This window comes from Notolabrus celidotus, chromosome 5 (assembly GCF_009762535.1).
Source record: "Notolabrus celidotus isolate fNotCel1 chromosome 5, fNotCel1.pri, whole genome shotgun sequence".
In the NCBI taxonomy this organism is placed as follows: domain Eukaryota; kingdom Metazoa; phylum Chordata; class Actinopteri; order Labriformes; family Labridae; genus Notolabrus; species Notolabrus celidotus.
This window is the reverse complement of record NC_048276.1, coordinates 39,595,010-39,607,978: the sequence shown is the minus strand read 5'-3', so window position 1 is coordinate 39,607,978 and position 12,969 is coordinate 39,595,010. Positions and strand designations below refer to the sequence as shown.

The 12,969-nt window shown below is 41.0% G+C and overlaps 1 protein-coding gene across 2 annotated transcripts in view; it reads left to right on the top strand.

Moving 5' to 3' along the window:
* The window catches only part of sec24a (SEC24 homolog A, COPII coat complex component), a 29,582-nt gene extending 22,711 nt beyond the window's left edge, over positions 1-6,871 (top strand). Inside the window, exons 18-23 of one of the 2 annotated variants that reach the window (XM_034683342.1) lie at positions 1,652-1,827; positions 2,182-2,319; positions 2,545-2,649; positions 2,898-2,990; positions 3,207-3,310; positions 5,247-6,871. In XM_034683342.1, the coding sequence (XP_034539233.1) occupies positions 1,652-1,827; positions 2,182-2,319; positions 2,545-2,649; positions 2,898-2,990; positions 3,207-3,310; positions 5,247-5,361 (731 nt within the window). In that variant the 3' untranslated portion in view covers positions 5,362-6,871. The remainder of the gene's footprint in view (positions 1-1,651; positions 1,828-2,181; positions 2,320-2,544; positions 2,650-2,897; positions 2,991-3,206; positions 3,311-5,246) is intronic. The other variant, XM_034683343.1, reaches the window with a different exon arrangement.
* The last annotated feature ends 6,098 nt before the right edge of the window (positions 6,872-12,969 follow it).

Genomic DNA, 12,969 nt, shown 5'->3' with positions numbered 1-12,969 from the left:
AAACATATACCCGTATTCAATACAGTCAGTTATATGCATTTTGTTGCTGTAGAAAATAAAATTTAGGGAGAAAACAACGTATTTGGCATTGTTTTTGACGTAAGAATAATAAAGTTTTTTTTTTATCAATTAATCGATAATTGATCGTTAACATTTCCAAAAATCGATCACGGAAAATACTTAAAATGTACATCCCTACATTCGACACATGATGAGACAGCTTTCTTGTTTTGAGGTAAAGATGCAGGGCGTAAAATTAACTTTTTACCTCATCAGCCATTGGCTAGTGATCTCCAAAAATTTACCGGCCAAAAATATTTTTCACTGGCAAAATTAAAAAATAATGCATACATTTTTATTATGAAAATCCAATTAAGAATCACTTAAAGAATGCAGTTAGGTGCAGATAAAATAAGATTATTGCTATTTTATTAGGTTACACTTAATTTCAAGGTGATTACTGCATCATCATGTATTAGAAATATTCAAAAGTGCAACCTTTTACATTGACTGAGTGAGCCAAATGTCTGTCTCACAGCTTTACATTCCTTTTAACCCGCAGGAAAAGGGAAAATAATTTTAAAAAACATCAACTGGGATTGAGTCTAAATGAAATGAACTCCATTTAGCTGTCAGTTCCTCTTCTTGATCGTCTCCTGCCTCTTTGTTTATCCTTTTTGTTTGTGGTGGTTTCATGCTGGGAATGTGTCGCCACATCTTCCTCGAAACGCTCTTCCCGCCGGGCTTCTTCGAGCAAAGGGAATGAATAGAACTCCAGTAGCTGACGTCACACCGTTCCCAACGTACCAAATCACAACACAAGCACAGCTCGTCGCGAGGGTCAAAATAGCATGACAGTTGGCAGAAATGGGCGAAAGTATGAAAACAAAACCTCACATGCAATACAACATTTTCCATCTGCCTCAGGCGGGTGTGTGTTTTTGTTTTACATGCCAAACTAATTTTTTACCCACTATTGGCGCTTGGAGGATGTTCATTTTACACCCTGTACAGATGTATGCAAAGTCTAAGCCTTTATATCAACACTGTTTTGCTTTCCAATCTTCATTTCTTAAATGCATTATTTGTTTTAAAATATTCTTAATTTTCAGTGTCATAAGTTCATGCACAGAGCAGTTACATTTTTAGATTTTTTTCTGTCTCGCCTTTAGACACTTGTGATGTGGGATTTATACGAAACTAATGCTTCTCTCAGATTAAGGCAAGGCAGCTTTATTTGTATAGCACATTTCATACACGAGGGCAACTCAATGTGCTTTACATTAGAACATTAAAAGCATTGGAAACATTCAGACAGGCATAAAAGAACATAATTAAAATGACAAATATAATAAAACAGAAAAGAAAAGGAAAATTTGAAATATATTAAAATACAATTAAAATGTGCATTTAAAGTGAGTTAAAATGAGCTAAGATAGGAAGGCAGTGGCAAATAAAAAAGCCTTAGTCTTTGATTTAAAAGAGGTGAGAGTTGGAGCGGACCTACAGCTTTCAACCAACCATGAGAGGTTTTTGTTTACAGATAAACTAGACAAATATAAAACCACAGCAAGGACTGTTGAAGTTTTTCATTCAATAATCCTTGTATGATTCCTTCTCCTGAAAACTGCACATGTCCCCCTCCCTGCAGCCGTGGACCGCTCTGTGACAGCAAGTCTGAGTGACGCCAGAGACGCCATGACCAACGCTTCCATTGACTCTCTGTCGTCATACCGACAGTCTGTGTTGACAATCCAGCAGCCCGGTTTGCTGGCGCCGGTCTGCCTTAGACTCTTCCCCCTCTACATCCTCGCCCTGCTCAAACAGGTGAGCCTTTGTTTATGCATAGATAGTCGGTTTATTTTTCAAATGAACACAGAACATCAATTATCAAACTATGCAGCCTTTTCTGGCGTGTGGACACTTTTTACTCCCAGGATCATTTATCTGTTCCACCTTTATTGGCCTTTTTTTCATTTGCCTTCAATGGATAGGACAGCTGAAGAGAGACAGGAAATGTGGAGAGTAGATGGTGGGGGATGACATGCAGCAAATGGTCAAGGCTGGGAGTTGAACCTGCAACCTCTGCGACGAGGACTCTGTATATGGGGTGAACAGGCCAATGGCGCCCCTCTATGACCTTTAATGATCCAGCATCATGTGTTTTTTGTTAACCTGCAGAAAGCCTTCAGGACGGGCACCAGCACCAGGCTCGATGACCGCGTGTTTGCAATGTGTCAGCTGAAATACCAGCCACTGGCCTACGCCATGCTGATGATCCACCCTGCTCTGTACCGCATCGATGATCTGACAGACGAGGTAAGGAGGATGATATTTGCCCTTAGCATCCTCACTCCAGCTGATAAGGAGAGAGTTGTTTGAATGCAGAGATAAAAGAGGCATTCTTTTTCCTTTTCAGCCAAAAGATATGTTTTCTTTCTTCCTTCTGGAGGGCTGAAGTGAAACAGTTGTCCTAATGATTTGTTGAACTCTTCATATTTGACTGTGTAATCTTCTCTTTTCTGCTGTTTCCTGCGTCCTCAGGGAGCTCTGAACATCAACGAGCGGACCATCCCTCAGCCCAGGCTGCTGCAGCTGTCCGTAGAGAAGCTGAGCAGGGAAGCTGCTTTCCTCATGGATGCTGGAACAGTATGAAACTTTACACCATTATACAAAAATCTGCACTTTGAACAAGCTTAGAGAAATACAAACCCAATGTCTCCTGAGGAAAAGCGTCAGATGTTTCCTGATGACATTGATGAATCTTGATTATGTTAGAAGATTACCTCCCAATATAGCAGTGGATTGGTATGTGAACTAAGTGTGAATATTATCTTGTTGAGTGTGTAAAAAATATGTTAACCTGTCATTTAACATCATTTATTCTGTCCCAAAAGGTGATGTATTTATGGATTGGACGAAACTGCAACCCCACCTTCCTCACACAAGTCCTGGGAGTTCCCAGCTACACTGCTGTGCCTGATAACCTGGTATGAAGCCTCAGAGGCTTAATGAACCACTGTTTCTACCTGAACTGCTCAGATTTCACTCCTCCACTTTCCCTTCAATTTGCATCTGTGCACCAGGATTTACCTACAGCGCCTCTGAGGATGGCACAATAGTCACATCTGTAAAGATCTGTGTTTTGATTATGTCCCCCTCCTGGTGGAAAATAATAACCTGGCTGTCGTTCTCTCCTCTCTTAGTATCTGCTCCCAGAGCTGGACACTGCCGAGTCACAGAGAACCAGAGCTTTCATTGGCTGGCTGAGGGATCAGAAGCCATTCTTCCCCTCCCTGCAAATCATTAGGTGGGCATCACACAACATCCTGTACAAGAGAATACATATGCAAGACTATTTGTATTGCAGCAGATACTCTGCTTTGTTGTTATTATCCAAAGAGTGATCCTCACTCAGAAGAAAAGTCACATTTTTATCGGCCAGACACGTCCTTTATTCCAAACCTTTTCATGAACTCTGATATACTAGATGTTTGCCGCACATTGTATGGGTGAATGCCATGTCGGCAAGAGCTAGAGCCATCACCTGCAGCCATCATGCTGCAAACATGCTGCCACAGCACTAAAACAAATTACACTACTGACAAAAAAGTTAGGGAAAGCGAACTTTGGGGTGAAATATATGTAAAATGTGAAAAGTTCATGATACAATGATATCATGAAAACAGGGCATTTAAGTAGAAGCATGTCATGGTCTTTCTTCATTTCAAGCAATTGATTAAAAAAAAAGCTAACAACAGTGGAGGGTATACCACAACAACAAAGTCAGTGTCTCAGTAAATCATTATGTGACCTTGAGATCAATCACAGCTTGAAGTGATCTTATGCTGTTCACTCCTGAGGTGCTCCTCTCTTCTTGAAGGTCATTCAGGTCCTGGGGTTACAACCCTCTACACAGAGCGTGATGAAGAATACGGTTTAAATACAAACCAGAACATTTAGTGGATTCATGGATCAGACACTTGTTAGAGAACAGCATGTTAAACGATAAGTACTGAAGCGTTGAACAGTTGGACGTGTGCATTCAAAAGTTTAGAGAAGGTCTAACTAAGTTCACCTGTAAAGGTCAAAGTGCATTAAGGGTGCATTCTGAAATTGTATCTAATAGCTGTATATCCTGATCTTTGTGTGAGTAGTGTGTAGGGTTTTCCGGTAAATTTCCATGGGAAGTTAAGCTGGGGAATTTTGGAAATATTCCAAATTGGAAACTTTGCATAGGAATGGGAATGAACTGGGAATTTAGAGTAATTTAATGGAAAGGTATCATATCCAAGCATAAATATTTGTTTTCTTATAACAGACATCCATCCAAAATAATACGATTAAAATACATTTATTCGTAAGTAGAACTTTATCAAGTGTTAAATATTTTATTGAACAATCAATTCAGATCAGAACAAAAACATGAATGTTAAGTTAAATATTACTTATCCCCCCGACCCAACCCATTCAAAAGTTAACAACAATACAATCCCAACAAAGTCCCATTCAACATGCAAATGAAAAAGCATATTCCCTCAAGCTTCTTAAGCCTAGCCTCTGCAGGATTCTAAACATCATCTGTGCATATGATGGAGGAATGCATAGTGCATGTAGGCATTGTCTCAAAAGCCCTGCAGAAAGCAGTGTGCTATGTGCGTGTGATTGAGGAATGGTTGTTTTTGTCAGGATTATGCTAAAATGTATTTTCCACAACTATATTTAAGTTCCTGATTAAGAGCTGACCTTCAATTTAGTCAATTCCTGGTTTATTACCGTTCATTCCCATGGAAAGTTCCCAACTTTGAAAATTCCTGGCATTGTGTCTCTTATACAGGTGATGTAATGTAAAAACCATTACCCCGGTAAAATTATATATATTCATTTTTAGTGTTCTCTTCTTTAAGTCTACAACTATCTCATGACCCGCAGAAATGATAGTGAGGCCCACATTGGGGTCGATACCCCAAGGTTGATAATCACTGATATGAATGAAATTTAAAATATGAAAAATAGAGCAGAAAAATATGAAAAACAATTGTATTGGATGTTGTGATTTTTGAAGTATGGTAAGCATAGTCTACTTGTATTGTGCATCATAAACAGAACCCCAAATCCAAAGATAGTGAAAGGTACAGTCTACTAAAAACACCTTGTTTTTCTTTTGGCAACACTTTCTAAAATCTGGCAACTAAATCTGACGTTTGCTGTACTGATGTACTGCCTCTGTACCTGTACTCTCTCAGGGACGAGAGTCAACGGAAAGCCAGCTTTATGCAGAACATGATCGAGGACCGAACAGAGTCGGCCCTGTCCTACTACGAGTTCCTGCTTCACATCCAACAGCAAATCTCCAAATAACCTTCAGTGGAACTGTGCAAAGAAGGGGACACTGAAGTGAGGACGTGCATTGGTTTGTGTGGCCTGTACGTATGTATGAATGTTGTGTGAAAGCAGTGGGAGACAGGCTGAAGGATGCCTCTTGCTCAGTCTTCAGCGGGGGGGCACCATGTCTGAGCCGAACTGATGCCACGAGTCACCCAAAATAAACGCTGTGATGGACAGTCCAAGACAAACTGTCAAAGAATCCACTCTGATGCTTACTCATCTCTTTTTACCCCATCCAAACAACACATCTGAAGACAGCAAAAACAAAAAACCCATGATGATGAAGAGGAGGATGATGATTATATTGTCAATGATGGAATGAATCAGTGTTTATTCTCATAGAACAATGCTATCTTACTGAGGTATGGTTCAGATACTGTTCAGGCTAACAGATGTATGATGTGTTGTTTTGTTCAAAAAGCACGGTCGTGTGTGCGTGTGTGTGTGTGCATGTGTGTGTGCGTGCGTGCGTGCGTGCGTGCGCGTGTGTGCGCGTGTGTGTGTGTGCGCGCGTGTGTGTGTGTGTGTGTGTGTGTGTGTGTGTGTGTGTGTGTGTGTGTGTGTGTGTGTGTGTGTGTGTGTGTGTGTGTGTGTGTGTGTGTGTGTGTGTGTGTGAGAATAGGTCTATGAGGATGTTTAATACGTTTGTGCTCAAAGACTGTTAGTGGGTGTCACCAGGAGTATTTGTACACAGAACACCTGAGCTCTAACAACACTCTGTTGTCCCTGAATGACAGAACATGTGCTTTTTTATTTCTCAGTCATTATAATTGTGTGTCGAACAAATCCGTAAACTCTGTCCCCAAAAGGCCGAAATGTTAAAGTGGTTTGAAGGTGGATCTACCTTGCCGTCGTCACTGCCTTGAATGTGTGGATTCAGCCGCGGGATGTTGTTTCCATTAGTCTGATCTGTCCTTTCAAACTCTCATCTCTTCAGAACTTCTCTGATGACGTCCCTGTTCTGTCCGTTTGTTTCCTTTCTTTTCTTTCTGATAATTAATAATTTATGAGACTCCCAATCTGATTAAATTCTATAATTGCCTTGTTTGGGAACTCACTTTTTATTATTAAACCTCTGTTCAAATACAGACTCTATATATGAAATATTTTAATATAATAGGATATGGGAAATTCTTTAACAGACATAACAAAGCCATTGTGATCTTTTAATCATGCTTATTGATACTTGTATATTGAAAAGACTGCATTATATAAAGGTGAAGACATGCTGATGATTTTAGTATAAACGTTAAGGTGAAATGACGCTAAGAAAATAAAATGTTTGGGACTTTTTAAATGTAGTTTTGTGTTTTGGTGGATGAACAGCGGCTGATTTTTCAATGAAAAAGAAGACTTCAAAGAGAATACGGACAGTTAAAGTCAATGTTTCCTCCTGACTGGGCTGAAAATAATGACGGAAAATTTGCTCTGATTTCATACAGTTTGTAATCTATGTAAAATATAAAGAAGATGTACTTAAGAAGACACTTGATTAAGTCTTTATACTCAAGATTGTTTTGTTTTTTTTCATAAAAAAGTGATTAACTTAAGAATAGTCTGTTTTTTTATATAGTCATCACAGAGGTGGAGACTTGGGTCAAATGACTTGAACTTGGGCCACGAATGGAAAATGTATGCAAATAAGCAAGATGGTCCCTCTGCTCTTCAGAGTTGAGGAGACGTCATCTATGATCCCAAAAAGAATGTCGTATTTGAATTTGTCAGACCACAGGAAAGTTTTTGGTGATATAAAAAAGGCTCAGAGGTTATTTTCATTCGAAGCTTCTATGAAATGACACTGAGACAATATTTTGATGCATTTTGTCTTCGGGGGGATATTTTTTTGATCAAATTTCTTGAATTGTTCATTTGATTCAAATGCACTTTTTAATACTTAGTAAGTTTAACATGAATAAAATGACAGTCGCTTGTTCCGTCATCTGTCTGCCAAAAAGTTTAGGGTTAAAACATTTTGACTGAACATAATAATAACTGGAATTTATAAAGCGCCTTTCAGGAAACCCAAGGTGGCTTTACAGGGTCAGGTAGGGGGTCTGGGGGGTAGGTGGGGATATCTAATGGGGGAAGGCCTTGAAGAAAAGGTGCGCTTTGACTGCTTTTTTAAAACTGTCCAGGGTTGGGGCGCTGCGTGTGTTGGGAGGGAGAGGGAGAGTTCCACAGAGTAGGGGCTGCCACACTGAAGGCTCTGTCCCCAAAAATCCTCAGCTCAGTCCGAGGAATGGAGAGGAGACCCGGGTCCGAAGACCGTAGGTTCCGGGATGGAGTGTGTTGGTAGAGGAGGTTAGCCAGGTATTGGGGGGGGGAAGGGCATGCAGGGATTTGTAAGTGAGGAGAGGGAGTTTATATGTGATGGGGTACTTAACAGGGAGCCAGTGGAGGTGAATGAGACTGAGGGTTATGTGCTGCCTGGCCTTAGTGTGCATGAGAACCCTGGCAGCTGAGTTCTGCACATATTGGAGCCTGTCCAGGGCATTGCTGGGTACCCCGAACAGGACTTCATTGCAGTAATCCAGCCGGGAGGTTATGAAAGCATGGACGAGGGTCTCGGCAGCTGACTCGGAGAGAGATGGACGCAGACTTGATGTGTGACTGGAAGTGGGTGGAGTCAAGAAGACAACCATGTTGAGGACTTCAGGAGATGGAACAGCCATCCACATGGAGGAGGAGATCTCCAATCTTCTTGAGCAGTGGCTTGGGGGCCACAACCATGAGCTCCGTCTTTTTACTGTTGAGTTTGAGAAGTTTAGTTGTCAACCATATAGGCCTAGACTACCGGGGGAAGTGGCGCACTAACACACTGGGATCCTAGCTCACCCCCTTCCCCCCAACCCCCTCATCACTTACTTTAACTCTCCCTGTCCCATTAAAGTTACTAACCATAGACCTTTCTGGAGTCCCTGAGCTCCCTTGTCTCGTAGGTTCCTCTGAGCTGCCGTAGACGTCCTCCTGCTGTGGACGTTCCAGACTCCAGCTGATACGGACGTGCTGGACTCCAGCGGCAACAGCTTCTACTACTCGTCTCATCACTATCACCGCTCCCTCTCTCTCTCTTATTCTCCTCTATCCCTCTTTCCAGACCAAACTGGGTCAAAGCAGATGGCTGTCTAACATGAGTCTGGTTCTGCTCGAGGTTTCTGCCTGTTAAAGGAAGTTTGTCCTCTCCGCTGTAACTAGCTAAATACTGTGAGGTGTAATGCTCATGGTGGATTAAGGTGGGGTCAGACTGAGTCTTATCCTGTCTTGGTGCTGGGTCTCTTCATAATTTGACATAGAGTGGTCTAGACCTGCTATGTTTGTAAAAGCGTCTTGGGATAATGTTTGCTTTGATTTGGCGCGATACGAATAAAGATTGATTGATTTAAAAAAAAGAGCTTAAAATGGCCAAGAGGAGAGTTAATGAAATGTCAGCAGTAAAAATACTTAAACAATCAGATGCTTTGTTTTAAAACTGATGTCAAAGGTGTTGCTTTTTGCACTCATTGACCCAGTCACATGTTCATTATGAACTTTGCTTATATATCCAAGAGGCAGTATTAAATCAGGTTATGTTCTTTACAGAAAAGGGAAGTATCTTGAATCAAACAGTGACCAGCAGCCAGCAATGTGAAGTGTCTCCATGCAGAGGTGCTAAATCCAAAAACAGTAACGCATGAGTTCCTGGTTTTATACACTATCTCCATTATACTCTCTGAGACTTCTGCACAAAACACAACGGGTTGCTGAGATTGAAGGCAGATCCAGTTCTGCAGGGAGTTAACATGTCAACCTCTGTATCAATCTTATCAGTACACTGTTTGATTTTAAAGCTCTTTGCCCCTTTGACTGTGAAGGCTTTTGACTTCACTTTTTTTGTTGTTCAGGCACAACGGGTTATGATTTAATTCAGACCTTTACAGTTCTGGATTGTGTCACAATTTTGTACTCCAGCATTCATGCCATACTACATTATAGGTTATTTTAATCCATTATTAGTTTTAAAATCATCACAAATAAAAAATCAAACATTTTAATTTAGAATAAAATCTATTACTTTGACCTCACACATCTGACAGCAGACTTATTTTTTGTGCTCTATCAGTCCAAAAAAGATAAACTAACACATTTGGTAGATAAAAGCTGACAATGCACTTGTTACTGCACAATTTTGCACGCTCAGTACATAGGTGTTATCGTGACTGTTTATGGTTGTTGTGAATCTTAGCAGCACCGCAGCGCTGATGGTAATGTACCTAAAGCTGTGGAACCCTAAATAAAATCTGCAAAATTGAGTAATGGATAGCCCTAGATAAACACACATCTATACTTGGGATGAAAATTTTAGGTATTCTCCATAGTCAATCTTGAGAAATGTTAATGAACAATTATAAATGACTTGTTCATAATAGATATAATTATTTATGGAGAAAACAATACTAAAGTAAATGCATTGTTTTTTCAACTATCCTACAATCTTTATATTTAAAAAAGGTGTTTTTCTTGGATCATTTTCAGGGGATTCTTTTACTCGAATAACTTTGGGAATAAAAGTTATGGTTGTCTAACACGAAGGAAAGATCTGCAGAAACATGTAACTAACTTATCTTCTTGAAAAAGAAAACAACACTTGCAGCTTCAATCAGAGAAAATAGAAATATAAGAGGTTTCCAAACACCTACAACAGAACATAAAATAATTCTTTACACAGATGACATATTACTCCTATTAAAAGACCCCCAATCCTCCCTCCCAAAATGCTTTAATATGATCGCATCATTTTCAAAAAAATCTGGATAATCTGTTAACTGGTCCAAGTACACAATCTTACCAAACAAATTAGAAGAAAAAAAAGTAGCAGCACTAGCTTCCAATCACCAACTCAGAACAGGGAATATCAAATACTTGGGCATTAATATCTCCCCCAAACTGTCTGATTTGTTTAATCTAAACTTCTCACCTCTCCTACTAACAGTCGAACAGGACCTACGCCGCTGGTCTAACCTCCCTTTATCACTATTAGAAAGAATATCATCAGTAAAAATGTCTATCCTTCCTAAAATCAATTATTTATTCACAATGATTCCAGTCACACCAAATAACTCCTGGTTCAAATCAATTAACTCGGCAATAACCAAATTCTACTGGAAAAATAAAACACCAAGAATAAAACTTACTACTCTACAAAAACCCAAAGCTCAAGGCGGACTTGAATCTCCTGACTTTGAGCTTTACCATCTATCAAGCCAATTGAAATATTTGATACAATGGCACAGAAAATGTAATTCCTCCTGGCTTGATACAGAACAAGCACTCTGTGGGAACCTTCAACTAGCCGACCTTCCATTTATCACACAAAATATAAAACAACACCAGTGTTTCAAAAGTATAACAATAGCAACGACCGTCAAAGCTTGGTGGAAAGCTGTTAAAATCACCAAGTCTCAACAAATTGCCCCATCCCTCCGCTCTCCCATCTGGAAAAACCCTGATTTCTCTTTTAAAAAGAAACCACTCCACTTCCCCAACTGGGTGAAAAAGGGCATCACACACCTTCAGCACATTACGGAGGAAAACACTCTCATCAGCCTCACCAAACTAGTCCAGAAATTTAGTATCACCCCAAACTTCTTAGAATACATACAACTACAATCTATAGGGACCCCAATCCTAAATAGCATTGTTAACTCGCCGGATGACTCCATTCCAATTGACAGAATCTTAAATATCTTAAGCAAAAAAAAGAGCATGTCAAAAATATACGCAATCTTAAACCAGTCCGACACCTCTGTGTCATTACCGATATCAAAATGGGAGTCAGAGCTCTCAATAACAACAAACTGTGACTTCTGGAATCAAATCTGTATATACAACTTCAATAAAAGCATTAGCAAAAACTTACAACTTATCCAGTATAAAACCATCCATAGGACACACTACACTGTGGCAAAACTACACAAAATGGGATTATCAGAAACAGACAAATGCACCAACTGTATTCAAGATACAACAGACACATATCCCCATGCATTTTGGACCTGCACACCGGTCCGCCAATTCTAGCAACAAGTCATCAACAGATTGTCAACCATGCTCAACTGCAACATCCAGCTGTGCCCAACCGCTCGGCTGATCTGACCCAAGTGGTTTCATCTGCACCAGTGGTGGTCTTGTTACACAAATAGAACACAGCACGGCGGCAACCCTCTGCGACCCAAGCTTCAGTAATGATTGTGGACACTAAGGGTTGCTTAATCATTAGTATCACCCCACGGATTTTTTTTTTGGCATCATGGTGAGATGGTCCCTCTCCATCTAAGTGTGTTAGGTCTCTCTCTCCTTCTCTCTCCCTGTCCCTTTGTATATTCTTATGTAATCTTTCTTTCACTTTCTCTTATTTTTTTTTTATTTTTTTTTGGCCCACCTAGGTGTGCACGCCCTCTTTTACAGAACATGATATTAGCTGCCAATAAAAGATAGGCCATGGTGATGGTTGCATGCACACAGTCACAAGCACAATATGCTGCAAGAATAAATTGCATGAATATTTGACAGTTTGTGACAAACATGACACAAACCAGAAATATATATGCAGACAAGAGAAAAGAAGAAAAAAAAGAGAAAAAAAAGACATATGGTTGGGGGTGCAGGTTGGGTGGGCGGGTTTTATATGGGGGGGGGGGGGGGGCAGTTTGTGGTGCAATAGTGCACTATGGCTCTCCCCCCTCTCTCCCGCCTCCCTTCCTGTGTGCAGCTGTGGGGGTGTTATTACGGCAGCCATTGGGGTGTCCCTCCATGCCCCCGCGGCCTGGTCCCTCAGTCCCCCTCGGCCCTGGTGGATCCTTTGGCTCTGTCTTGGGGGGCTGTGGAGGCGGTGTTGTGGAGATGTTCCCTGGGGGGGCTATGGGATCTCTCCCCCCTCGCCGCCCTTTCCTCCTGCCGGGTGACCTGGGGGTCGCCCTGGGTATCCCGGCGGCACCTGTTTGCTTCCGGTCTGGGTCCCTAGCTTGTCCCCTGGCCTGGGTCACCCGCAGCGCGTTGGGTCCTTTGGTCTGACTGCTCTCTCGGCCCGGGTGCCGGGCTGAACCACTCGGCTGATCTGACCCAAGCAGTACCATCTGCACCAGTGGTGGTCTTGTTACACAAATAGAACACAGCACTGCGGCAACCCTCTGCCACCCAAGCTTCAGTAATGATTGTGGACACTAAGGGTTGCTTAATCATTAGTATCACCGCACGGTGTTTTTGGCGTCATGGTGAGATGGTCCCTCTCCATCTAAGTGTCTTAGGTCTCTCTCTCCTTCTCCTTTTGTATATCTTTGTGTATTCCTTTTTTAATTTTATTTTATTTTTTTGGTCCACCGAGGTGTTCACGCCCTCTTTTACAGAACATGATATTAGCTGTCAATAAAAGATAGGCCAGAGTTCTAAGAGGGATGGTGATGGTTGCATGCACACAGTCACAAGCACAGAAGAAAAATGTTTTCTTCCTTTTCTTTTGCTGCAAGAATAAATTGCATTAATATTTGACAGTTTGTGACAAAATGACGCAAAACAGAAATATATATGCAGACAGGAGAAGAAGAG